General features: G+C 38.4%; 1 protein-coding gene and 1 long non-coding RNA gene across 2 annotated transcripts in view; one reads left to right on the top strand and one right to left on the bottom strand.

Annotated features, from left to right (window-relative positions):
- LOC122074237 (probable serine/threonine protein kinase IRE) overlaps positions 1 to 27444 on the bottom strand; it is a gene marked incomplete at its 5' end in the record, with an annotated part of 57133 nt that extends 29689 nt beyond the window's left edge. The window contains 6 exons of the mRNA XM_042639085.1: positions 3319 to 3565; positions 3749 to 3921; positions 25417 to 26742; positions 26860 to 27033; positions 27123 to 27190; positions 27315 to 27444. Coding sequence (XP_042495019.1) covers positions 3319 to 3565; positions 3749 to 3921; positions 25417 to 26742; positions 26860 to 27033; positions 27123 to 27190; positions 27315 to 27444 — 2118 coding nt within the window. The remainder of the gene's footprint in view (positions 1 to 3318; positions 3566 to 3748; positions 3922 to 25416; positions 26743 to 26859; positions 27034 to 27122; positions 27191 to 27314) is intronic.
- LOC122072688 lies at positions 21143 to 22274 on the top strand. The gene is made up of 2 exons (XR_006138571.1): positions 21143 to 21919; positions 22006 to 22274. It is a non-coding gene; the product is annotated as an uncharacterized LOC122072688 (long non-coding RNA).
- Position 27445: the final 1 nt, after the last annotated feature.

Below are 27445 nucleotides of genomic sequence, written 5' to 3'. Positions count from 1 at the left end.
AGACCCATGGATCCATACATCTCGATTGGAAATTATCAATAGAAAAAAAAAGAAGAAAGAATTGGAATTGATCAATAATTTTCTCTTGGTTTGACCCCGGCTAAGTATTTACTTAGTGAGCCAATGCATGCAGGTGGGCATTGCTTGCTTGTCAAAAGGCAATTTCTTTGGGAATGCTCTGATGCGTCCTCCATTTTGGTGGAGTATTCTGCCTTTGATCTCAAAGAGCTATATATCAATGGAATCGGCAATAAATAGATTGAATCTATTTTTCAAAGCCTATACACAGTAATTTGATTGATGTGTGTTAGCGCAACAGTGCTTGTAGATAATCTTTAATCCGCTCATGTGGCAGATGTCAGAGGTTTGAGTTCCCTTAGTTCCAGCTCATGAACTTAGCCAATGCAAAGTTTCCCTCACTCTATTCTCCCATGGAAAGATCACCGGAGTTGATCGACAGTTAGAGCTGTGAAATGTGTATGGACTAGCCCATGGTGGATCCTTAAGTATTAAAAGAAAAAAAAAATCAGTTTTATAAGAATATGCACTGTGAGAGGTTTAGCTGTTCAAATAAAATAACAATTTAGAGTTTTGAGCAGAAGCAATATTTATAGGAAGAAAAAAATTGAATAATGAAAGTTAAGCTACAGCAAAACAATCAATGACATTTGCAAGAAACAAACATGTCAGAAAAGAAAATCCAGAACCTGTCAGCAACACACATACTTTAGTTGTCTATGATGGTCACAAGGCAGAACCCATACTTTGGTGCCTTAATATGACTAACAGAGGACAGCTAGGAGGTGTCCAACAATCAGCAAGCCCCACTACTAAACAGAAAGTAGTGGTATCCAGTATTGATATGATATGGAACGATACGGCCAATACATCAAGACTGGCATATCCATGCATATCAAAGTATATGTTAAGCGTATCTGGCATATCTCAGATACGTCACCAACACGTCTCTTAAAACAGCTTTCTGGTATGCCCGATACCAATACTTAACATCTTGGAGATAACTAGGTAAGATACAACTTACCTAGGTTTAGAGGAAGCTACAACTAGCACTTGAACTCAAGGGCACCAACCACAAGAATAAAGAAGTAGAACAAACAACTCAACTTCAACTGGATAAAGCCAATTACAACTCAACTAAATAGAAGTGCCACCCTCTTGCATTCTATAGGGTATCCTAATTACTTAACACGATTTTGTGCATTGCCTTGATGGGGAAGAATAAAGGATCATCTCTGACTCAGACAGTGAGTTCTAGGATTTCAATGTGGTCAAGAATCAAAGGGAGAAGATTGGAGGGTTTCCTATCCACAGAATGCAGTGGATGAATTTAATTATTGTTTATTTGATGCTGATTTGCTGGATTGAAAATGGAAGGGAGAGCTCTATAGTTGGAGTAATGGAAAGGCTGACTAAAAAAATTGTTGTACATTGGACTGTGTTGTCTTCTAGTAAATCCTCTATGGAGAATCGGAACTTTGGCCAAAAGCTTTTCGACTCTTTGATGCATGGACAGATGGAGTTCTAATTCCGACTTCAAAGAGGTGGTGCAAAGAGGTTGGTATGATCCAGTACAGGAAAATCTTAGTCCTTTGACTAGGTTCTCTGCTTGGTTGAAAATTTTGAAACAAGAGTTCAGGGTTTGCAACAAGTCAAAATTTGGGGATGTGTTTCAGATGATGAAAGAAGCTCAGTTGAACTTCAATGTGTCCAAGGGGATTTATCTTCTGATCCTCTGAATGGAATCTAGTTCAGCAAGAAAGGAAAACTAAATGCAAGTGAAGGTAAGCCTTACATGTGGAAGAAATTTTCTGAAAGCAACGTGGCTGCAATCAGGGATGAAAATAATAGTTTTTCCCATAAAGCTATTAGTTGTCTGCACAATTTCAATCACGTTCTGGAGATAAAAAGGGAGGATGGAACTTTGATTGATGATCTTGCACACATAAAGGAGGAGGCAATTTCTTTCTATCAGAAGCAATTTGGGACTAGTAAGGAGGATTTGGGTTTCTGTCCAACATACACAACTCAAACGACCAGCAACAGCAAACAATGGTAGCACTAGCAGTAGACTAAACGAAACCAGATTTTTTTTTTTTTTCAGCAACAGTAATCAAACACAGGTTAGTCTATTTCTTCTTCTTCTTCATGGCTCTGATACCATGTTACAAAGCAAAGAGAAATCAAACCAGAATCTATGAAGTGAAGAAGATGGAGAAGGCTGTGCGATAGAATTGAATTATCAATCACTACAACCAAGGTTCCTTTATATAATAATCTTGGATAGATTACATACTCAAGATAGAACAAAGTGATTACAACCGTAGGTGGAATAGGAAAGACAATAAAGCTTAGGTTGGGTTATCCTTGAATTCCCTATGAACTTTGGCCAGGATTTAGATTTGCAAACATGCACAATGATATACCGATTACATAAGAAATACTTTAAAACTCATTGAAAGACTAAATTAACCCCACAAAACCTACTAACCATGAAAATAATTGACCCAAAAAAAGAAAGAAATAATGATATCAAGAACAAACACTGAAAATCAATGGGCAAAGAGAGAGACTTAGTGGCAACGATCAACATATTCTGACCATTTATGACACCACAACATGAAAGATGAAAAACATGACAGGGAAGAGGCTTCAGATCTGCAACTACTGCTTCTGTGCCTTCTTCTCTGATTTTTCCAGATTTTATAGAAGATGGTTGCCAATAAATGTTCATACAACCATAACTGATCTTCTCCCCTTTCTTGAATCTCCATCAGCCCAATTAATTTCAACCCTTTGGTCCATAACCTGCAATCAAAATCCAGGAATCCAGCTGTCCCACCAACATAAATTTCAGACAATTCTGACCAAACTCAAATTCTGTTTTCTGGATCCTCAAGCTGCACAATAAATCAACGCAGACCTGATTACTATACTACAGCATATGGAGTCATGCCATTAATACCCATATTCCTTTGCAGAAATGATGCTTTCATGTGCTTCATGTTCTTGGAGTGATTCCCGTCAGACTTAAATATGGATAATTTAACTTTCCCACCAATTAGTGATGAGAAATATATATATATATATATGTATATAAGATTGGTGAAATAAGAAGCAGAAAAGGTCCAAAGAATTTCCTTATATGGAATTATCTCAATAAATCTTGCTAACCTCCCAAAAAACGAATAACTCCCACAGAACAATATTGGATGTAAAAAAATTCAAGGAATAGAAACATTACAATATATTGACTACCGGTCACAAAAATCAAACATTAAACAAGGTAAAGATTCTTGCCTTTATGGCAAATAAATCGCCAGTTGCTCTTTTCCTTGCAAGGAAAACTCGTCCAAACGCCCCTCGGCTGATTGGCTTTATTATTTCAAAATCTTCTATAGACGTCCGGTCCTTACAATTTTGGTTGATGTTCACCCGCAAGCTACGAACACCATCATCATCACATGAATTGTATTCATCAAGCATGATGCTTGATGAATCAGCTTTTTCATCATCTATCTGTCCACAAAGATGTACATATTTCTCCCTGTAGAGACGGCATAGCTGAATCTAAATTTAGAGAAAAAGGTGCGTACTGAAGAAAATAAAAATTGATCAGGGGACAATGAATGAACACAATCTACTGTAAGGGAATCCTATGATAATATTTGATTGTTCTAGACTGACAGAAATAGTTGATGATGGAATCTTGTTAAAGAACTAAACTCACTGTAGTAATTTCTCTATCCTCCTTCCAAACGTCTCAACAATAAGTGCATCCACCTTCCTATCCTCAATCGCATACTTCAGGTCTTCTAGATGGCAAACCAAAAACTCCAAAGCACTGTAGTCATTAGTGTTTATGCTAGCCACAGCATGAGCAATGTCCAATAGTTTGTTAATCTGCCATTACATGAAGTTCATAAAACAAACATTTTGAACAAACTATAAAAGTAAAACTACAACTCAAACAGATTATCTGAAACTAGTCATAAAAAGCCATCAAATGTTCAAAATAGAAAGAAAATAGTATGGCAAGGAGAAGACATATAATTGGATGACACGAATATTTCTCAAACAATTTTGCAAGATATAAAGCTTTATTAATTGGAGTCACAAAAACTATATATTAGGAGTGCAATGTGAGGTAATTGATGCAAATCAATCAGATCTATCAGATATGTAAATTGAACTGAGTCAGACTGGGTCTTGACCCGGTTTGTTCGTGGGTCGCCCACTTGGGGTAATAAAATACCCACTAGGATTAGGATCCCTAACTGGCCAAATCTCTATATATAAGAGATTGCTAAGTTTTTGAGATAATCTTTCTCTCTCTCTCTCTCCCCCCCCCCCAATTGAGAGTGTCTCCAAGGATCTCCAATTCTCCATTGCAATCCTTGGATTTGGAGGGTGGAACTTCGCCTAGCGAGATCGCCGCAATCTTTCTTTCGTTGCTATTCATGCGGATCCATTCTGCTGCGAGAAAAGCTACATGAGGTAATCCCTATTCCTCTATTTGCTTTCTCTTTTTTTTATTGGCATCAGAGCCATTTTTTTTGTTTCTGTGCATCACCGTGCATCGTCGCATGTGATCGTGCATGAACGCACCTTACCTTACCTTACCATGCTTGGCCAAGAGGGCCCCTGGCTGTAGCAGATTCTGATCGCATGGTCTTGGGCTTGATGCATCCTATTCAGCGACCATGTATTAAATGTGCACTTACTTGGCAGCCGCGGGTCAAAAACCTACATCTCTTTCTCTTTGTCACTACCAGCAGCAGATGGTTTCCATCGTTGCTATTTCGTCATGGCAACGTCAAGGCGATAGTTCAACAAAGTAGAAGAGCACATAGGGTTATGGGTGAGGTACGATCATGGCAGTCACGGACTGCTCAAAAGAGTTTGGGCGATCTTGGTTACAAGTATTCTATTCTTATAAGGAGACCTATTATGCTTGTTTAGTTGTTATTAATTTAATGCATTAACAATTGAAAAGTTGACATCAAAACAAATTTTTGATCACATATTTTAAAAAAAAAAAAGAGTTAAAAACAAAGCTTTTTGACAAATCTTTGTTTTATTCGTATGACATTTTGGTTATCATGATTTGAGGAATCTGATAGGATTGGCTTCAATCAATTGGAATGGATTGGTATTGGTTTTGATCGATCTGGATCCATAACTGGTATCATAATGTTAATTTATTTTTTTGGGAAAATTACATCCCTCTCCCCTATAGTTTGCCAAGGGTTTGAGCGAATTACGCCCCCTCCCCTGGAGCATGAAATGTGATACCCTACTTTTAAAACCTGGTTTAATTACACGGTTGACCCGGTTTAACCATGTAGGACCCGAACCAGAGAGGGTTAAGGCGGGTTCCTTATGGACCATGATGGCAAGGGTGACTTTGAACACAGGTTGGCCAGACAAGTCCGAGTTAGTGCCAGAGGAGACGGGTGTACCCAAGCCGTGTACATACACATATCATAAGGTCATGTACGGGGAATGCTGGTACGTAGCTATATCCTAAAGTGTATACGTATTATATATCTCGTACCGAGAGTGAGATACATGTCGAGAGTCGAATTCCATCGAAATCTCAATTGTTTGGCTAAGTTTTGACCAACAGGTGGGCGGTCACAGGCGGGCGAACTGGCCCACCTGAGTGATCCACCCATGTGGTTATTAGATATTCTCTAAGTATAAATAGTACTTATTGTGTTTCTCCTTTTCTCATTTAATGCATTAAAGAGTTGGTGAGAAGAGTAAAGAGGAGAGAGAAAAGAAAGGAAGAAAAGAGAACGAAGAAGAAGAAAGGGAAAGAAAGAGGAGGAAGAAATGATTTTAAGTGACGCCGAGGTTTGATCTTCTCATTCCGACACTGAAAAAGTGATCCCCAACACGAGATCTACGATTTGAGGTGAGCGATGGCTATACTTCTTAAATTTTCACCAAACCCCAAGTGAAACCCTTGATTAGGGTAGAGTTCCTTGAGATCTTGTAAATCCCACTTGAGATGATGAATCTAAGGTTTAATAGATGGTCTATGTGTTGATTTTGAAGGTTTAAAGAAGTGTTTACAAGATTTGAGAAGCATTGGTGATTTCTTGAGTTAAGAGGTGATTTTGAGGTTTTGGAAGAGTTCTTGAGTAAAGAAGGTAAGATGGCTTTTCAATCCTTAAATCTAACTTAGATCTAGGTTAGAATCATCTTATAAGACCTTAGATGTGTGGAAAATGTGATTGGAACAGCCCCATCCCCAAGGTTGAGGAACGTTTCATGGAAGAAAGCAAATTTTCGCCCCCACAGGTGGGCAAAGACCGACAAGCGAAGCCGCCTGGCTAAGGGGGCCCGCCGGTTCAACCAGCGGGCTATTCGGCCCACCTGTGAAGACCGGTGGGCGATGACAGGTGGGCTGTCTGGCCCACCTGTTGGCCCCCCAGTATGATTTTTGAGCCCGAATGGGCCCAAAACAGATGGGCAACTCTCTTTTATGATTTTAAACATAATTTAAACATCAAATCTCGTTAGTTTTGACCCCAAAGTGGTGAAATGCTAACTTCATTTACTAATGATAGGTTTCACTAGAAACTTACGTTTCTCGCGCCGGATCTCACTCGTACCGAGCGTGAGTTTTTGTACACAACAAGTAAGTGGGGAGAGGACATTTGACCTTATTTTAAGGCTTGTTTTGCACCATTAAATTGTATGTATACTAACCATGTCATCATACAAATTATGTGTAGATTAGTCATCCTCGTATGCCATTCGTGTGCATTAGCTTGTGCATTCTAAATTAATGATTTATGATATGTGTGTTGTGCCTTACATTCTCAATGTTAAATGATTGATGTCTTATGTGATGAGTGATTGGATTACTGTGCATGATGCATTATTAGACTAGATGCCACAGTCGGCTTAGAAACGAGTGCATTGGTGGCCCGTGGTATGGGATACGGTGGCACTATGCAATCGTACTTTGTCATATAGGAGCATACGGTTTAGGATTATCATTTCCCCGTACTACGACCCTTCCTAATAGGGGTTAAGGTGTTGGGTTATCACTTGGGGGAAGCAGTGGTCGCGGTTGTCAGGTCACTGTGGCGGTTAGACATACACCCGGCTGGTCATTAGGACAGTTGGCAACCTCAGTGGTATATTCAAGAGGGCCAATCGTACTGCTTTTAAATTGCTAGGGTCAGCACCTTTACTTTTATGTTGAGAGCCGGTAGTCGGCATGCTTTACTTTTCTGAGTACTCACGGTGGGCCTTCTCCGACAACCCTATGGGCGTATCGCGGGATGGAGTTTGTGGCTCGTACCCGAGGCATACGCGTACTGTGGTTGTAAGTAGCACATAACCAAAGGCTTAGTAATGTTGTTTAGGTGGATAAGATTTAAAATGAATTGCATAGCATATAGTGCATATGGATGTGATTGTTGTGTGGTCTTTCTTTTCACTTACTGAGCTAGTGAGCTCATCCCACGTGCGCACCTCTTTTAGATGATTTTGCAAGTCACCCGCCTAAAGATCAGGATTCAGGCCCCACTGTCGAGTTTCCTGTTGAGGATTGGTGGGTCCCCGAGGAGTATGAGCACGGTGCTGATTGCATGTGCGAGGGCTGTGCTGCGGGACCATAGTAATGACACTGTATAATATTTTACTTTTTGATTCTTTTGATGATCCCCTTTTTGTGTATTTGATAGGTAAATTGTTGTTCTTTTTGTGTAAATATCATACCTGCGGGCCCACATGTACTTAGCTATATACTATAATTTGGGTATCAAGTATATTGAGAATATTTACAGGTAATTTAAGTGTTCCGCTGAACTTTTGAACACTTATCTTAGATGTGGGTATGCTGTGGTGGGGTACTGTATCAGATGATCCTGGCAAGTTTGGGTTAACCGGAGTTAACCCAGTCACCGGTCTGGTTCTGTGTGAACGGGGTGTGACATGAAAGATTCTTACATTTGAGTCCAATCCATTAGTGACCGTGAATTTGAATCTGTTATGTGGTGAGGTCACATTTTTTATACCCAATATGCCCCCAAAATGAAGTGAAGAGACCGAAATACCCTTCACTTAAAATCAGATTGAAATCCCTCTTTCAATGTCATCGTCCCTCCTCATCCAAAAGCCCTAACTGTAAGCCCTAACTGCAAATCTTCCATCTTTCACTCTCAAATCTCTGCAAATCCCATCTGGATTCGAGAATCTTACTGGTCTCACTTACTTCGACGCTTCAATTAATCATCTTAAAGGAGACCTATTGGAGCTGAGATTTTTGACGCGGCTCGCATCTCTACAACTCTCCGGGAATCTATATTAGGGAAAACACATGGGAGAACCAATAGCTCATGTCATTATAAAAAAATAAAAGAAAACTATCCGCATTGAATCTCAAAATGGAAGGTTGGAATATCTGTAGATATGAAGTGTTTATTAGGTATAAGATAAGGCAAAATGGGGGTTGTCTCTTAAAGAGTTATTAAAACTAGATGAATCATCAGCCCATTTGAGGACCAGGTGGGGTCTCAGAGGAATTCGGTGACTTCAGGAACCGTGTGAACCTCTTACTCACGGGTCCTCTTCCTTAGAAGCTTGGGTTATTGGCAGACTTCAACTTCATCGATGTATCTGATAACTATTTGACAGGTCCGATTCTGCAAAAAATGTGTAAGAAGGTAATTTTAAGATGTTACTAATGTTGTAAAACATGTTCCACGGAGAAATCCAAACGATTATATGAATTGTATCTCAATGAATTTCCAGACTATGGGGTTTGCCGTTCGTCTCCATCATCGATCTCACTATGAACCAATTCAATAGTCTCCTGACGTCAGACATTGCAAAAGCCAAATCCCTCAGACAGTTATATATCTGAAGCAATAGGTTTTTTGGGGAATTACCGCCGGAGATCACAATAGCAGTTCTCTTGTTTACATCGACTTGAGCTATAATATGTTTTCTGGCGAGATACCGTTGAGTATCAAATAGCTACAAAATAACATATCAAGTTATCTTCAACAAGGTTCTCCGCTCCCCGCAAGCTTCAATTAGGATCTTCGCCCTCTACTCCCCGTAAGCTTCTTTGCTGGATTTGTTCTTCTTCTCTAACCTAGCGGAGGTTGCAATCGACTGTCCATTCCATTCCTAGGTTGAAGTAGAAATGGCTGTTGAAGCCAATTTGCAGAGTTTCTTGGCGTTCACCTCCTCCAACCGTTCTTTGTTTTGAGAACACTACCCATTTTAATGGGTATTTAGCCTAAAGGGTATAATGGTCCTCTCAACAAAAGACTTATATTAATAAAAGGTATTCAAGTCTTTTCATATTTGAAATTAACAGAATACTCACAGCGTCAGGTTCAGGGGAGGGGGCGTAATTTGCTCAAACCCTTGGACCCACGCATAATTTCGACAAACTATAGGGGAGGGGGATGTAATTTTCCCTATTTTTTTTTTAATAATCAATTTTAAAATCTGTTCTAGAACAGTTCTAGTGGAACAGTTTCAGATTTCTTTTTAAAATCTGCATTCCGCACTTTGTAGGGGAGTTAGAGCCTAACTCTTAGGGCTTTAGGGTTTTGGACCCTTCTGGATGCTATGGCAGTATTTTCAGAATCTGATTTTACACTCTTTATCGTGTCAGACCCTATTTTTCCTTATATGTTGGGTATATGCAATATGCAGGATTGCTATAATTGTCGATTTCATGATGCATTGATCATGTTTTGGTTGATTTATTTTACATGTCATATTACTGGTTTTAATATATTTAGCATATATGTATTTATATTAAATCAAACCCTCCGAGGCGGTATTGACTTACACTCGCTCCATTAGATGAGATGTGCGGTCGATCTCCACCCACTGGCCTATGTTTATTTATTCTTGTTTTGGGTAGGAGATCATAATTGGTATTTATCTAAGTGAGCATATATTCCTATGTATGTACATTAGAGATAGTCTTCGTGTAAGATGTAAAGTGCGGTGCTCCTTACTCAGTAAATTAATATAATAGGACTTTTAAAGGTTGTAATTATTATTTTAGGATAATGTAATTAAATATTTGAGAAGGGAAAACGCCTCGCACTGCATATCATACGCTTATACTACCTCGACATGCCACTTTAAGTACCGATTGGGTTCCTATGTGGACCCATGCGCACCCGTTTGTTTGACGCAATTTTTTGGATTGGAGATACCTAATTCTCCTTATACTTATTTGAAATCGATTAAAATTATATGTCTTGACCCACACATATGAGATTTGATTATGAGACTAGCGAAATTTTTTGTCTCACTATGTAGTAAGGAACCACTAATTTTAATCAGTGTTTTTGGAACAAATTCTTAATGTGTACCTAATATTTACCTTACACATCCTTGTGTATAGTGATTGATATAGCCACTAATTATGTTGTTGCGGACCTCACCAAGGGTGACAAACTGACTAGGCATCAAAAGATTCAATATTTGCTCGATGAGCAAAATTACCTTGAGTATTTGACCACTGCCCCTTAACATCGAAAGGTTAAGGGGTATGGCTTTGAAGCTTGAGATGTATAAAATGGACATTAAGCATACTATGCCTGAACACTTTAGGGTGGTCAAGGACGTGATTCATGATCTGAAAGATGTTGGAACCACTTTTATTGTCGAGCAGCATGTTCAAGCTGTTATTAGGACACTACTCGATTCTTGGAGCCCCATAAAGCTCTTTCTCACACACAATGATAGCATTAAAAATTTTGTTGACATTGCACATGTGGAACTTGAGGAGGAGTGCCAAGAGGTGAACCGTGTAACTAACCTAGTCGTCTAGGGAGGCAACGGTAAGTTCAAGCGCAAAAGACAGGGCAACCTAGGAAATCAAGGTATGACTCAGAACTAGGCGCCGAAAGAAAGCAAGCCCGCTAAGCGCAAAAGAGGCAAGCGTGGTAGAAAGAAAGATTTATCTAAGCTCAAATGCTACAATTGCCAAAAAATGGGGCACTTCGCTCGTGATTGCACTGAGCTGAATAACGTACTATTTATATCCCACTCTCTCAGTACATTTGTTTGTACCCATATTTTGGTTGCCAGACACAGTTTGATTGGATTGTGGATAGAAGAGCAACAAAACATATAGCGTAAGATGAGGGGTTTTATAGATTATCACAGAGTTTTGACTGGATCCAAAGAACATGTTTATGGGGAACGACACTTGTGAGGCAGTTCAGGGAGTTTGTATTTATCAGCTTAAGATGCGTACCGGGTGCACCTTACTTCTTCATGATGTGCTTTACGCACCAGATATTCAGCATAATTTACTTTCAGTTTTCGTATTATTACATTTAGGATATTCTTTCCATATTGACGGTTGCACTTTTTATTTGAGTGGAACCATTGTTGGACATGGATCCTTAATTGATGGATTTTTTAAATTATATTTAATTGATTCTGCTTCATCTATTTCTTATATAGTTAAAACATGTGATAATTCCGAATCTATTACATGGCATACTAGATTGGGACACATAAGGTGAGACAAGATGGCTGGGTTAGCTAGAGGAGGCCTTTTAGGCTCACTCGCTAAAGTCAACTCCCTATGTGCAAGTCCTATCTAGCAAGTAAGGCTCATCGAAAGCCTTTTGGAAAGGCAGTCCAAGCTACCCAACCTCTAGAATTTGTCCACTTAGATATTTGCGGACCTATGAATTTAGAGTGAATTACACTCCCCTCCCCTGAATGTTTCATTTATTACACAATCCTCTCCTGCGAAGTTTATAATTATAAATTTTTCCCTCCTAAGTTGTAGATTCTATCAACCGTACCCTGACCGTGAGTGAGAAACTGTTAAGTAAGGAATCATGTGTTACAAAATGGCTTTAAACCCTAAAAAACCCTTGATCCCATGGCGATGACCTATTGTCCCTCAACCCTTATTCTCATCTTCTTCCTTGAGAAACCATTAACCGATTTGGAGAGTTTTTGAACTTGCGATTTCTAGTTCTGAAATTTGAAAATGGAGTTTGGGAACGATGAACGGCGATCGGAAATAAACGAGCATTGTGGTGTTCACGATGATTGGTCATCCATCAAACATTCGATCGTGATTCCTTCACTCTTCTGAATCTAAGTAGACCCTTTGTTTTTCCCTCTAGTAATAATCTCGGTCAACTATCTTACACCACAGCGGTCCGAAGGGTTTGTTGGGATTGGACTTCAGTTACTGCTTCGATGTTGCTAGAAAACCCGGTCACGAGAGATCTTTATGTTGCCTCCTTGATTCGATTTCAGGGTGAATTTTTATCTCTGCTTTTCAAATTCATATACTAGATTAGTTTTGGTAAATGCCATTTGGATTGGTATATAAGACCATGAAATACTGAAATCTGTCTAGTTGGATTTTTAAGATTTTGTTTCCCTATTTTAGATGTTAACTTCCAATAAGCCAAGTTAAATGCTGTTTTTAAGATTTCAAAGCCAAGTTTCATCTTCAATCTCTTAGTCTGCACAGTTCCTAGAAACTATCATCTTGACAGTTGGGTTTTCCTCATAGCCATCAAGTTATCAAAGGCATCTTCCCGCCAATTTCAGCTAATTGTAGAGCAGTCTCGATCTTTAACTATAAGAGGCTTAAGGTCTCATTTCCTAAGAATAGCTCTACTGAGCTTTACAGATAATCGTGGAGAAGATGAGAGGTTGAGAGGAGTTATCACCAAAGAGGATATTGCTACTCTCGATAACCACTATGTCAATATCGTGCTCACCCCACCGCTGCAGAATGGAGACGGAAAAGAAAAAGAGGAATGGAGTGTCTGTGTTCACCGCCGCAATCACCTTAGAGCATTGTTTTCCCACCGCTACAATTATTTGGGAACGAAACCGAGAAAAAGGGAAGACTTCCCTGCTGCCGATTGGAACGAAGATGGAGAAGTTGAAAGACTTGAGTTTTAGACAAAGGGGATGGGAGTAAAAAGGACAATTAACACTTGATTCTAACAGTATTAACACCATAGGGTACATTTTTAATTATAAACTTCGTAGGGGGTCTAAGTGTAATAGATGAAACATTCAGGGGAGGGGAGTGTAATTCACTCATGAATTTAAAGGCACGCCATGGCACCTTTTATTTTCTCACATTCATTGATGATTATTCATGATACATTTATGTTTATCTTATCATCACCTCTAAGAGGCATTAGATTACTTCAAACGCTTTGTGGCAAAGATTGACAATCAGTCAAGTAAGAACTTAAAAACTTTGCCACTGACTGAGGACGCAAGTTTAAAGAACTGTGTGAGGAGAAGGGGATTTGCAACCAGTTGACCAATTCTTATACTTTGCAGTAAAATGGCATAGCAGAGAGGAGGAATATGACACATTTAGTTATAGTTAGGCCAATGATGGCGCAAGCAACCTCCCAATATCTTTCTAGGAAGATGATTGATGCAGTTGGGCATCGGGTTTAAAATATCTTTTAATTTGATTCCTTTTTTGCTTTCCTTTTTAGAGTCAGAATTTAGTTCGGTAGTATTCTTATTTGAGTGAGATTTTATTTCTATTTTAGATTAGATGCAATATCTATTTCAATTTTAAATAGGAAAATAGGTTTACTTTTAGTTTTTAAATAGAGTTATTGTACCCAACTGAAAGCTTTGAATTGAATGAAATTGAAAGAGTATTTTGGGTGAAACCATGGCTGTCATGACTACTTCCCCCCCTCCCTGCCTCTCTATGAAATTTTCTCTCTATCTTCCCCTCTGAAATCTCTCCTCTTCCCGTTCCCCATCAATCACTGGGTTCTTCTTCACTGTTCTTGCTGGAGTGTATCATAGTGACTCATGTTGCCCTGTTTTGAAGTGGACGTTGGTGACCCATAGAAGTCAATAGATCTCCATCTTATCTTCTTTCTTCACAAACTATTGGGGGTTAGTTCACCATCGAAGGGCTAACCCTTGAATCTCAGGCCTGAAAGTGATCTCTTTTGTGAGAGATGCATCTACAACCCTACCCATATCTGTACCTGCCACCCTTGTGATTCCAGGAGTTAAATCTGAACCTAATACTTGATCTGTTGGGTTTATTTTGGTGGGTTTGATAGAGTTGGATTATGTGATCCTACACTTGCAATTTCATCCCAATCCTATGTCTGACCTATGAGATCCTTCACTTGGAATAAAGGCAACACTCGCTGGTTCTAAGTTCTATCGTGAGTGTTGAAGGTTAAAGAAGGCTAGTCCTTTATATTACAAGGCATGGACAAACTGTTATAATTACATAAAACCCCCTTTTGACTGAACTTTAGTTCTATTCATCCCACTTTCCTTAAATTTCTAGAATAGTCCCTTGTATTAAACTTTAATTCCAGAACCACCCCAGCTGCTATTTACTTACTTCTAAGGACCTGTTTGTTTTTTTATATTACGGAAATTGCCACCCAAACTCTTATTTTGAACTATCTTGTTGCGGATCTGGGTTCCAAAATTGGAATTGGATCTCTTAGGGCCCACAAGAATGACAAATATTTTAATCTAGGCAAACCAGTGGCAATATTATAATTTCTGGTACAATTTAGGAACCTTTGAGAGTGAAATAATTGACTAAGGACTTAATAGGAATTAAACCCAAAGAAAGAGCAGTACTGGAAATATAATTAGTAAAGGGGTTAAACTGAAATAAAAAAAATCCAGAATGAGGGTTTTTAGGGAATATCAGGAACTAAGGTTAAAAAAATGTAAATAAGAGAAAATATCATCTTCAACCTTAGATAGCTTTAGAGAAGAACATGATAGAAACAGAAACCTCTTGCTGGCTTCGATCGACAGAACTCTCTCAACAATAATCCGATGAAACCGAAACTTTGGGAGAGAGATAGGAAGTCAAATAGCTCTGGATTACAACCATTATCAAATCAGGAGATGCAACAGCCTCAGGGATAATCCTGCGACTTGAACATGGCGGAAAACTCAGATCTGAGTTCTGGTTTCAGTTCTTCTGTCCTCTGACTTGCAGGAACTTGGGAAGGAACTGCATGGATCTGATCGCCCAGAACAGTATATTGAAATAGAAGCCAGAAAAATAATAAAGAAGAAGAAGAAATAAGAGGAAGCAAGAATGGAAAAGAAGATCTGAGAAGAGAAAAATCAGAATAATAGAGAGGAAGAAAGAAGAATATCAGAGAAGGGGACGAAGAAAACCACCCATGGCAGCCATCGTTTCCAACCAAAACATAATTTTTTCAATTCATTCAAATTCAATCTCTTAGTTGAGTTTAGTAAACCTATTTAAAGACTGAATCAGACCTACTTTCCTACTTGAAACAAATATTGCATCTAACTAAAATAGAAATAAAATTCTCACTCAAATAAAAATCTACCATACTAATTCTAACTTTAAAAAAGGAAAGTAAATAAAAAATATTCTAAATCCATCGCCAAACTGCATCAGCTCTCTTGGTCTTGAAAGAACTCGACTCTGTCGAGTAAGGTCGTGCTCCCAAGATACCCTTGAAAGTTGCTCGTTGATGAGGTGGCACATATCTCGAAGCAGAAGATGGGAACATAACACCAATAGGAGGGAGTGCAGGCTGACGTGTCACTGGAGCAGGAATCAGTCGACGACATGGCATGTCTGATAATGCTTGTGGCCTCATTAAATACATACGACCTCCTTGCTTCACCTTGATGGTATTCCGTGCACCATCATTGAGGATACCAATATGTCGCTACCAAGGTCATCCTAAAAGAATGTCGCAGTGCACCAATGGAGTGACCAAACAGGTGACATGGTATTGTAACGGCCCAAAATATAAGTGTACTCGCACAACTGCAGTGGCCTCTTCTCGAGCTGTGGGTCCAAAACCTTGTATGTGAATTTTCTTGAGCAGTTGCTTTTGTGGAAGGTTGTGTACTCGAACAAATTCAGCAAATATGAAGTTTGCTTCTACCCCGATATCAACAACTGTATAAACATCAGTAGGTTCAGTACCGTCTAGGAGATTACCCTTCTGTCTGAAGAGAGGAGCCTTGCCAACTAGTTTGTTTGAGAAGGATGTAAGACTAGCAAAATGAGCTTCTATGTGCTCATCATCATCATCGTTAATATCATCTTGATCCTCATGTCTAGTGTCAACTGGCTCTTCCACCACTAATCCATCCACGATCATGTTGGATACCTTATCACATAAATGTTTGGTACTCTCGGTAAGCTTTTGAAAATTTGATTGAAGTTCCTTCAATCCATCATCAAATTTCTTCTTAAGTTCCTCAATAAGAGTAATAAATTCAAGGGAAAATGCCATTAGAGTAAAGGATTTCGTAAGAAATTTCCTCTGATACCACTTGATGTGGATCCAAGTTCCAAAATTGGAATTGGATCACTTAGAGCCCACAAGAATGATAAATATTTCAATTTAGGGAAACCAGTAGTAATATTGTAATTTTTGGTACAATTTAGGAGCCTTTGAGAGTGAAATAATTGACTAAGGACTTAAAAGGAATTAAACCCAAAGAAAGAGCAGTTCTGGAAATGTAATTAGTAAAGGGGTTAAACTGAAATACAAAAATCCAGAATGAGGGTTTTTAGGGAATATCAGGAACTAAGGTTAAAAAAATGTAAATAAGAGAAAGTGTCATCTTCAACCTTAGATAGCTTTAGAGAAGAACACGATAGAAACAGAAACCTCTTGTCGGCTTCGATCGACAAAACTCTCAACAATAATCCAATCAAACAGAAACTTTGGGAGAGAGATCGGAAGTCAAATAGCTCTGGATTACAACCATTATCAGATCAGAAGGAGATGTAACAGCCTCAGGGAGAATCTTGCTACCTGAACATGACGGAAAACTCAGATCTGAGTTCTGGTTTCAATTCTACTGTCCTCCGACTTGCAGGAACTTGGGATAGAACTGTATGGATCTGATCGACTCTAAGAACCCTACACTCTACCCAAATCTTGGGGTCAATCGATGGGAGACTTCAAGGACAGATTCTTCAGTTCTGGTAGTATTGCCCAGAACAGTATATTGAAATAAAACCCAGAAAAATAATGAAGAAGAAGAAGAAATCAGAGGAAGCAAGAATGGAAAAGAAGATCTGGGAAGAGAAAAATCAGAATAATAGTGAGGAAGAAAGAAGAATATCAGAGAAAGGGACGAAGAAAACCACCCATGGTAGCCATCATTTCCAACCAAAACATAATTTTTTCAATTCATTCAAATTCAATATCTCAGTTAGTTCAATAAACCTCTTTGAAGACCGAAAACAGACCTACTTTCGTATTTGAAACAAATATTGCATCTAACTAAAATAGAAATAAAATTCTCATTCAAATAAAAATCTACCATACTAATTCTAACTCTAAAAAATGAAACTAAATAAAAGATATTCTAAATCCATCGCCAAACTGCATCATATCTATTATTCTTGTGGACCCATAAGCTATCCGATTCTGGTTTGAAACCTAGATCCGTATCAATGATCTTTTGGTTGCTACCTACATCCTTAACCAAGTACCTTCACAGTCAATTCCTTCGAACCCCTATGAGTTATGGAAGGGCCCAAAGCCATATTTAGGGTATATGCGACCATAGGGATTAGTAGGTTATATTCACAACACCTCCCATAAGTTTGGGAAGCTTGACCCTAGAGCTAGGAAACACATCTTTATAAGATATTTTGATAGCTCGAAGGGTTACATTATGTATGGTGAACACCTTGATGGATAGAGTCACGGGATGTTGACTTTATTGAGACAAACTTTCCTAGCATTAGTGACGCTAGTAGAGATCTCAACCTCTTTGAGAAAGAGGGCGAGAAAAGCGTCTCACCTACTCTTGGCGAGGGTGGGGAATTAATTCATCCTGTAATCGTCAGAGAAAGTGAGACTGATCATCAGCTTAGTGGGAGTGTACCAACTAGTGATAGTGTGCCACTAGATGATCATCAAGATTCCCTTACGTGTAGGAGCACTCATGGGCACATTCCCATCGTTGTTTTAAGATTGAAGGGGAAGCTCTCATTTATGTTCTAATGGATGAGGATGAGCCCGCTTCTTTGGGAGAGGCACTCTCCTCACTTGCTAAGGATAAGTGGCAAGCTACTATGGAGGATGAACTAAGTTTTATGAGTAAGAACCAAGTATAGGAGTTAGTTGACCTACCTCCTGTGCGTAAGACCATTGGAAACAAATGGGTTTTAAAGGTCAAACGCAAGGCAGATGGTTCAATTGATAAGTATAAGTCACACCTTATGGCAAAGGGCTATACCCAAAGAGAGGGTGTAGACTATGATGAGACTTTCTCCCCTGTGGTGAGAATTGCCTCAATTCGCCTCATTCTAGCTATTGTCGCAAAACTAAATTTAGAACTCTTTCAGATGGATGTTAAAGTTGCATTTCTCAATGGAAAACTAGACAAGAGGATCTTTATGATCAACCAGTGGGTTTTAAGGTCAAAGGACAAGAGCGCAAAGTTTGTCGTCTCAAACATTTTATATATGGCCTTAGACAATTGTCTAAGCAGTGGTACTTTAGATTTTATCATGCCATTACCTCTATTGGTTTTGAAATGATTGAAAAAGACCATTGTGTGTATGTGAAACTATCCAAGGGAAGTTTCCTTATTCTTCTTTATATTAACGACATTCTATTGGCTAGGAATGACATGGAGATGATTGTCGCTACTAAAGGGTGGTTGTCTTCTACTTTGAGATGAAATACATCAGTGAAGCCAACTTTATGTTAGGCATTAAGATCATTAGGAATAGCTCTAGGAATTTTCTTCGTTTGTCTCAAGATACTTATATAAAGAAGATCCTTGGACGATTCCATATGGATAAGTCTAAACCCATTGAAACTCCCATGGAGAAGGCATGTGCTTTGAGCCTTAACCAGTCCCCTAAGACTGATAAAGAGAAGAATCAAATGTCCAAAGTACCCTATGCAACAGCGATAGGCAGTTTGGTGTACGCGATGATTTGTACACGTCTAGATATATGCTTCGTAGTTAGCATAGGTAGTGGTTACCAGAGTAACCCAGAACTAGGTCATTGGCAGGCAATAAAAAGAATCTTTCGATACTTTTGTGGGACTATTGATCTCACCCTCACCTACAATGGTTTGGATTTGAGATTGAGAGGCTATAATAATGCTTACTAGGCTAGTGATAGAGACGGGGGGAAATCTACTTTGGATATGCATTTATCCTAGGAGGTGGGGCTGTATCTTGGAGTAGCAAGAAGTAGACCTGCATCGCCCTATCCACGATGGAGTCTAAGTACATCGCATGCTCAGTGGCCGTTCAGGAGGCCGTTTGGCTGAGGGAGCTCCTACAGTACCTTGGTGTTACCACTCATTCATGTGATGTAATGCTTGTACACTGTTATAATATGGTAGCTTTGGCATTCGCTACAGACCCTAAGTTCTTTAGGAAAGCCAAAAACATAGACATCAGATATCACTACATTTGAGATATGATTGCGCAAGGAGAAGTTGTCTTGAAGCATATCTCCACGAGTAGCATGGTACCTGATCCATTTACTAAGTCTATTGCTTGGGACATTTTCCTTACTCATGTTAGGAATCTGAGAATTGGATGTGGATGATTTGTATTTTGAGTTTTGTAATTTTCTTTATATGTTATTGTTATCACTCTTTGATTTATATATAAGACATAATTCTTTAGGGTGATTTGCGTGTGAACACATTTTATTTTGTAAATATGTTACCAATCTTAAATCGACCCAATCACACTGGTGATGCACCTTGGCGCTTGGAAACAGTGAACAAGATGAGCCAAATTCATTTTGGCACTTAAAGATAGCGAGTGAGATGAATAGACAACTTTTTAGCTCAATAGCGCCTTATTAAAGCTAAGATGAGACATTTCTATAGTCAAACATAGAGATCCCACATCTCATTGTAGCCTACTCATAGCCGAGTGTGAGAATTCAGGCAGGGGCTATAGGGCGACTGGGTTGATTGGCTCAGGTTAGGCATTGAAAATGCGACTGAACCCTAACTCCTATGGTGTTCTTTTTATTTTATAAGTGCCACGCTCACCTTAGTGGGAGTTGCACTATAGCATATATTTCATCTTGTATGTGCTTTGTTACGACCATTTATGAGAGTGACTGAATGGATCCCTTCTTCATCACTGTGTGAGCCACTTGGATCAAACTGAGTTGATCCTATGGATACTCTCTACTTGAGACTATGTCATGAAGAATATGCCCAATGACGCTACTTTGACGTGCTCCTTAGGATCATGGATGATGTGGTCCAGCGGGCATGGTTTAAAACATCTCCGATACGATACAATACCCCTCTGATATGTATCTTAAATTTAGTTGATCGATACGACGACTGATACAGATACTCTAGTCCTTGATCTTTGCGTATCTCCAATACGATACAATATCCTCCGATACGTTTCTTAAATTTAGCCGATCGATAAGACGAATGATACCAATACTTTAATCCTTACCAGAGGGATATGATTAGGAAAGCGGTTGGGAATAGTCGGATTGACAATATGGGCTTAGGGAAAATTATTCGAAATTAAACCCTTGTTTTGTGGCTTATTGCCCAGGAAACTTGTCGTATTTATGTTACGATGTAGCCATGAGCACATTCATGTTTTAAGGTTACCACTGCTCATCCTGAGGGGTCGAGAATGTTAGATTTGGTGTAGTTGGATTGTTCAAGGTACCCCAGGCTATTTGTGAGTGATGGGCTATGTTAGTTAGGTGGAAGCTTCACTTCTATATTCGTACTATTTAGTTAGGTCGCACCTCCATTTCATGTATGATGAGACACCTACAGTAGAGAGACATCTAGAATGGACAATTAAGTATGTCCGCCCTGTGTGGGCGAGTGAGAGATGTTAATTGAACTGGGTCGGACTGGGTCTTGACCCGGTTCGTTCATGGGTCTCCCACTTGGGGTAATCAAAGACACACTAGGATTAGGAACCCTAGCTGGCCAAATCTCTATAAACAAGAGGTTTGGCCACAACAAAGCTAAGTTTTTTACCTAATCTCAAGTGCTCTCTCTCTCTCTCTCTCTATTATCTTTTGTCTCTCCTAATTAAGAGTGTGTCTCCAAGGATCTCCATTGCAATCCTTGGATTTGGAAGGTGGAACTTTACCTAGCGAGATCACCGCAATCTTTCATTCATCGTTGTTTGTGCGAATCAAAGCATGGCATAACCAGATCTATTCCTCTGTGATGAAAGCTACATTGAGGTAATCCTCGTTCCTCTATTTGCTTTCCCTTTTTCTTTACAAGATCTGATTGGCATGCAGGTAATGGGCCCAAAGAGAGATCTAAGGCTGTGAATTTGTTGAGAAAGGGCAACAGATCTGAGAATTGTGCTGGATACATCTGGCCATAGATCCAATGTCAAAACTCATGGAAAGCATAATCCAGATCTGACAGTCAGATCGAATTAAATAAGATAACAGAAACTGATGAATATTCTGAGAGAAAATATAGGGAATGAGGCTTACTATAGGTAGGTAGAAAAGTAGAAAATAAAGAAGGAAACAGGCTGTTGTTTGGTGTATGTGAAAGAAAATAGGAATAGAGAAAAGTGGTCATGTCATATGGGAGACAAATTGTTTTAGACATTAGACCTTGTGTTGTTTTTGGTAATTACTAACATGCTTTTGGGTGTGAAAAGAAAATCCTAAGGTTCAATTAGTATTCACTCCAAGCATCAAGAATCGCAAGAAGGTAAGTCCAAGCAAATGGAATGAGTCGTCAGGCAACAATCTCAATAGAAAATCATTTGACCAAGCTTAATGACCGTGGCATTGAAGTATTGAGGCAGCAATTAAATTCCAAGATTCAACAGTGTTAAGTTGAAGCAGCATATAAAGACCAAGCTTCAACAGTGTTGAATCCAAAAGGTTTTATATTCTTGAGTATGTGTTATGGATATGAAAACCCTGTTGATATGTTCTAGTGTTCCAACATCTTTGTTTATGTGCTAAAGGTATAAGAGAATCCAAGTCACTGATGTGGAATCCAAGCTAAGAAAGATGGCATGATGGATGGAGATTAAGAGTTGCTGTTGACAGTCTACAATGGGAATTGCGGTCATCCGTAATGATGAGAGACTGAAGAGCTTCATAAACAAATCATATTGAAGAACTCTTTGTTAGATGATCAAGATTATTTGAGTATTATTGCTTTATTATTATGTAATCTTGGCGTTGATGTCCACAAGAAAGAAAACCTTATAAAAGACTTAAAAAGACAAAATTGATAAACCTTAGAAATTAGGAGGCTTGATTTAGAAAACCTTATAGGTCTGCTGTTCATGGTCTTCCGTGATAAGCTACAAATTTCCATAGAGTTTTTGGTTTAAAAAAAAAAAAAAACTAAGTCCTCAGACATACTTATGGACGGTTCTGTGTTAGTGCTTCCAAAAGAAACCCTGTTTTGTGGTCAACTTGGTGGAACTCTAGGCTTCATAAATAGTGTTTAAGAGATTTAATGGTTTGTTTTCTTGGAACTAAAACTAAGTTTGAAAATCTAATTTAATTAAATGCTTTTCCAAATGATTTCAAATATCAGTATTGAATATTAAATTAAAATTCAGGCAAACCAAGTTTGACTCTAACAGCTAGTTAATTGCCTATATAAAGGCTTGAGTCATTAGAACTAAAAAAAAAAATGAGAAAGAGATTAATATAAGAAAAGGCAAAAAGTTCTTGTGAGAATCAAAGTGTGCTTAAACGTCTTTGGCTCCTGGCTTTTGAGAAGTCTTATTACTGTTTTTGGTGTTAGCTTGTTGCTCACTATTGTGCTGTGTGTGCAAAGTTTGAAATTCTAGGCCAGTGGACCGGATTCTAACCTAAGGACTGCTAGTGTAAGGCTTGATTCATTCCCATTGGAATGGGATCACATTGGTAGAAGAAATCCCTAGTTTGGCCAATCTGGGTAGTGGACATAGGATCTCAGATCCAAACCACTCTAAAAATCGATTGCGTGCTTTACTTTTACTCGATTTATCTCTACCTTTCACTCTCTTGTTTTCAAGTTATTGTTTAGATTATATATGGCTCTTGATATATATATATATATATATTCATCTATCTTTCATGTATCATTGTTTAGTTAGTTGTGTTTTTTTTTTATTTTGCTTAAAATTGCTATAACCAAATTCACCCCCCCCTTGGGTTGCATTCAATCATACAAGTGGTATCAGAGCAAGGTCTCTTCATAAAGAGTCTAACAGCTAGTGAGTAGCAATTTTGATTTACTTGCTAAACCTTTATATAATAATTTTATTGATAAAGTTTCTCTTGTTAACTTAACTATTACTATTGATAGAAGTGATGTTTTGAAATAGTTGATGAAAGTTCTTTTGAAAATGCTAATATCAGTAAAGTTGATATAAAGGGTCCTTCTTCACCATGTGAAGAAAATAAGTCTAACTTAGATAATGATGTTTATAATTTGTTTGATACATGTTATGGTGATAATGAAAATAAGATTGAGAATTTCTCTTATAATGGGTAATGCATGTTTTTTAAATTTCTTACTAGTCCCTTAAAGAATTGTGCACAAAAGAATAGGATTCAAAAATATACCTTGAAGGGATTGTCTGAAAATGTTTCTACCATAGTTTTTAAGGCGCTGGTAAAGCGACGCCTTAGCAGCGCCTTGGCACTGATGCAGTCTAGAGATGGTAAGGCAGTGCTCCGCCTTATGTGAAGTGGCGCCTTATGGGGTTTTTTTTTTTTTAAAACACATTTTAAAATTACTTGATGAAGATTCCAAATATAGATTTTTTATTGGTAGGTGTATGGTTTTGTTAACACTTGAGATGTATGGGATCAACTTTACTCCATCAAAAATAACCTAAACAAACAAAACAAAAACATGATTCACAAACGGGGTTTGGATTTTATCAAGGGTTTTAAGAAAGGGCTTTGAGAAGGAATCAAGGAACAAAGAAGAACCATTGATCCAGGCCACCATTTTGCTCCGGCAGCGGTGAGTTTCATTCATCTTTGACGGGAGTAGAAATATAGTGGATGACCTTAGGACTTAGGCACCCATTTTGGCATCATAGAGGTAAGTATAATAAATACTTGTATTTTTTATGTCTTCTTTTCTTTATATTTATAATTTTGTTTCATAATTATGTATTTATATTATAAGTTAATATGTTATGATGATTAATGATTGATGATTGATGATTGATGATTGATGAAGATGAACTTAGTTTATTCACTTTATTGATTTGTTTTCATTGGTATGAATATGAACCTTTAATATTTATTTAACATATGAGTAATAGGATTCAACTAGGATTTGAGCCAAATAGATTGGTTTTATAAAAAAAATTACACAGGAACGCTTTAGTCGATAAGGCGACGCTTTATGCCTGCTTTATTGCTAAGGCGCTCTGAAAGACCCTCAGACGCCTCCGTCGCCTTACCGCCTTAAAAACTATGGTTTCTACACTTAAGGAATCACATGACTCACCAGAATCAGAAACAAGAAGCCATTAATCTCTCTTGAAAATATGACTAAGAAAACTATTTCTTTAGAAAAAGAAACTGATGAGTTGAAAGAAATTTCTTTTGAAAAGATAAAGTCATCATATATCATTAGAAGTATCAGGTACTGTCATGGAACAGGTAAGTTTCAGACCATATCAGAGACTGATGAGTGTATGAAATTTCTTCAGCCGGTGCTGAAACAATAAGTAGCCAAAATCAGCAAAACCAAAACAAATTTCTATTCCATTCAATCTCATATAGCCAGTATAGAATTCTCAAAATCTTACTCCTACTTGCCTAATCCTAATACAACTCAAACCCCTACTTATTTAACCAAGTATAGACTTAAAACAGCATAAAAAAAAACCCTATACTGACTAGGAATTAAAGACTAACTAGGACCAAAAAAACTATTTCTCCTAATGCGACTAGGAAAAAAGAATTTTTACTAAGCTTTTGGGTTTTATAGTTGAGCCCATCACAATTAATACCCATTTAATACAAAAATAGGACCTATTCTTGGACTGTGAAAGCATTATTTCCAACTAAAAAATATTGAATAATAAAATATACGGAAAGAGGGGAAAAGGCCCAAAATTTTAAATTTTTTTTTTTTTTGGTCTCATGCAAGCTAGAGTTGAAAAAGTAAAATTCGGGGTGCTCTTTGGGAGTTGAAAGCAGCATACAATAATGTTAAATTTATCTAGGAAGGTTTTCTTAGTAAAACAAATTAGTCATTATACATGAGGCAAGAGTTGGGCTTTGCATTTGAAACTGTGTTATTGTTTTCTCCATTTGAACTGTAACTGGCAAATATAAGCAGCAAAATGAAATCATGGGTGCTAAATAAACTGATGTCATGGGTAGTTGGAACTAAGACAAGAAACTACCTGTTGAAAGTTTTCAAGCTCTGACATTGTAGTCCTTCCACACTTTAGCAATTCAATTTGGCCAGTCCGTGGGGTCACTAATGGAGATCGTGGGGTTGTGCTCCCTGCTGATGATGGCACTTTACCTTGATCAGGCATGATGATAGAATTTGGCTTACATGACAAGTTGGGCAGACCCTCCAGATCATTCATGGAAAGAACATTATCAGCTTCAGGTACAGAATCAATCTCATGTTCAGAAGATTGGCAAGACAGGCTATTTTGCTTAGGAGATGGAGGATCAAAAACGTCAGCTACACTTGATGCATCTGGACTTCTTGAAGTATCACAACTTTTTGGAGTTAATGATTCCAGTATCTTCTCAAGAGTTTCAGCAACTCTTTCAAGCCTTTCATTCACTGTTAAGCCTTTTAAATCACATCTATCCGCAATGGCACAGATTCTAGAGTGATCTTCCACATGTACTGTTGGTATTTCAACCTCACAAATCCGACATATCATATTCTCATATGCTACATTTTGTTGATCACCCCAGCAAACTTTTTGTTCATTTGAAGAAAGATCTGCACTTCCTAGAGGGCATTGTGGGGTATTAATGTTTTCAGCATTATCTTCAACATCTGATTTTGTTTTATCTTGATGTTGCGAGGCATCCATTTTATCCTTCAAGGGGGTATCGCTTTCATCCATGCCTTTGCTCTGGTTCTTTTCAGCAGCAGATGGGAGTTTCTTCCACGAAGATATCCTATCCCTGCTTGTAGATGAATCAACACTTTTGGCAGTGGAAGGGTCAGCAGAACTAAAATTAAGATCTTCATACATAGTCAAACTGCTTTGTTCCTGCCCATTTGACTTCATGGCATGCTTCTCACTAGCTTCCTTCCCACTGAGAGAGTTCTTGAAACCCTGTCGTCCACCCCCAAAAATTTGTTCTGGATAGACTCCAAGATCACTAAGTTGATGGAGTCCAAGAATATGTTCATCCTCAAAACCACCCTCCTTCTGAAACTGCACTAGACGGGTGCATCTAGTGAGGATGAAAAGCATTCTCGTATGGGCTTGTTTGAGGGTCCCCATGGGAAGCTCCTGACGGCGATCATCTAAATTCTGCACAATACCTTCACATTTCAACCAGAACTCATTTGGTGACATCTTAGCACACTTCCGAGCAACAACCAACAAATCCTCCAATATTTCTTTCCATTTGGGATCAGCATCTTCATTCTTTTCAAGTATGCTCACCCAATCACCAGCCAGAATGCCTAAGTCGTTGTCAACTTCTTCCTTTAATCGGACAAATTTTGTGCTAATAACACTCATAATCTCCTGACAGGGGAAAACCAGGGATGCCACAAAAATTTTAAAAAATATATTGAACAAAATAACAGACAAATCTTAAAAGAAAACATTTCAAAAACCATATCAAGATGATCAAGTGATTACCTCTGTTCTCCCATATGCACGAGGCTTCCAGAATGGGAAGGGCCGGACTCCCCCTTTGGAACATAGTTCATGAGAGAAGCTCTTCACATCAGGTCTTTTCCTCCTCCGGCCACTTGTAACCCGCATTATGGCCTGGAAGCGAGGAGACTGAATATCCTTGCTTGTCCAAAAGTCCTAAAGCACATATTTCACATAAATGAACAGCCAGTAACTCCATTTCTGAACCAACCTAAAAGAATCTTAACTAAGTACAAACTCATTACCTCAAGCCCTGGACTGGAAAGATGGGGTAACCTCAAAGATTTTGATTGAGCCCAATGATTCTTTTTCCCTATCCACAAAATGTCCCCAACAATTGATCTCTCAGCAACTAAATAACCCAATTAAAAAAAAAAATAACAGAAATGCGATTATTCAAATCTATTAATCAAAAACCAATCAAAAAGATTACAGACCTGGTTCCACGGATTGATTAATGTGATGGGGAAAATCCCATTTGGTACGACCACCATCGCCACCTCCGTCGGTTTCCTTGCTCTTATCAATGCCGAGATTGGAGGGAACAGCATTGGATGATGATGATGGA

This window comes from Macadamia integrifolia, chromosome 3, assembly GCF_013358625.1.
Source record: "Macadamia integrifolia cultivar HAES 741 chromosome 3, SCU_Mint_v3, whole genome shotgun sequence".
Taxonomy (NCBI): domain Eukaryota; kingdom Viridiplantae; phylum Streptophyta; class Magnoliopsida; order Proteales; family Proteaceae; genus Macadamia; species Macadamia integrifolia.
The sequence above is the reverse complement of the archived record's forward strand: the minus strand, read 5'-3'. Positions and strand labels throughout refer to the sequence as shown.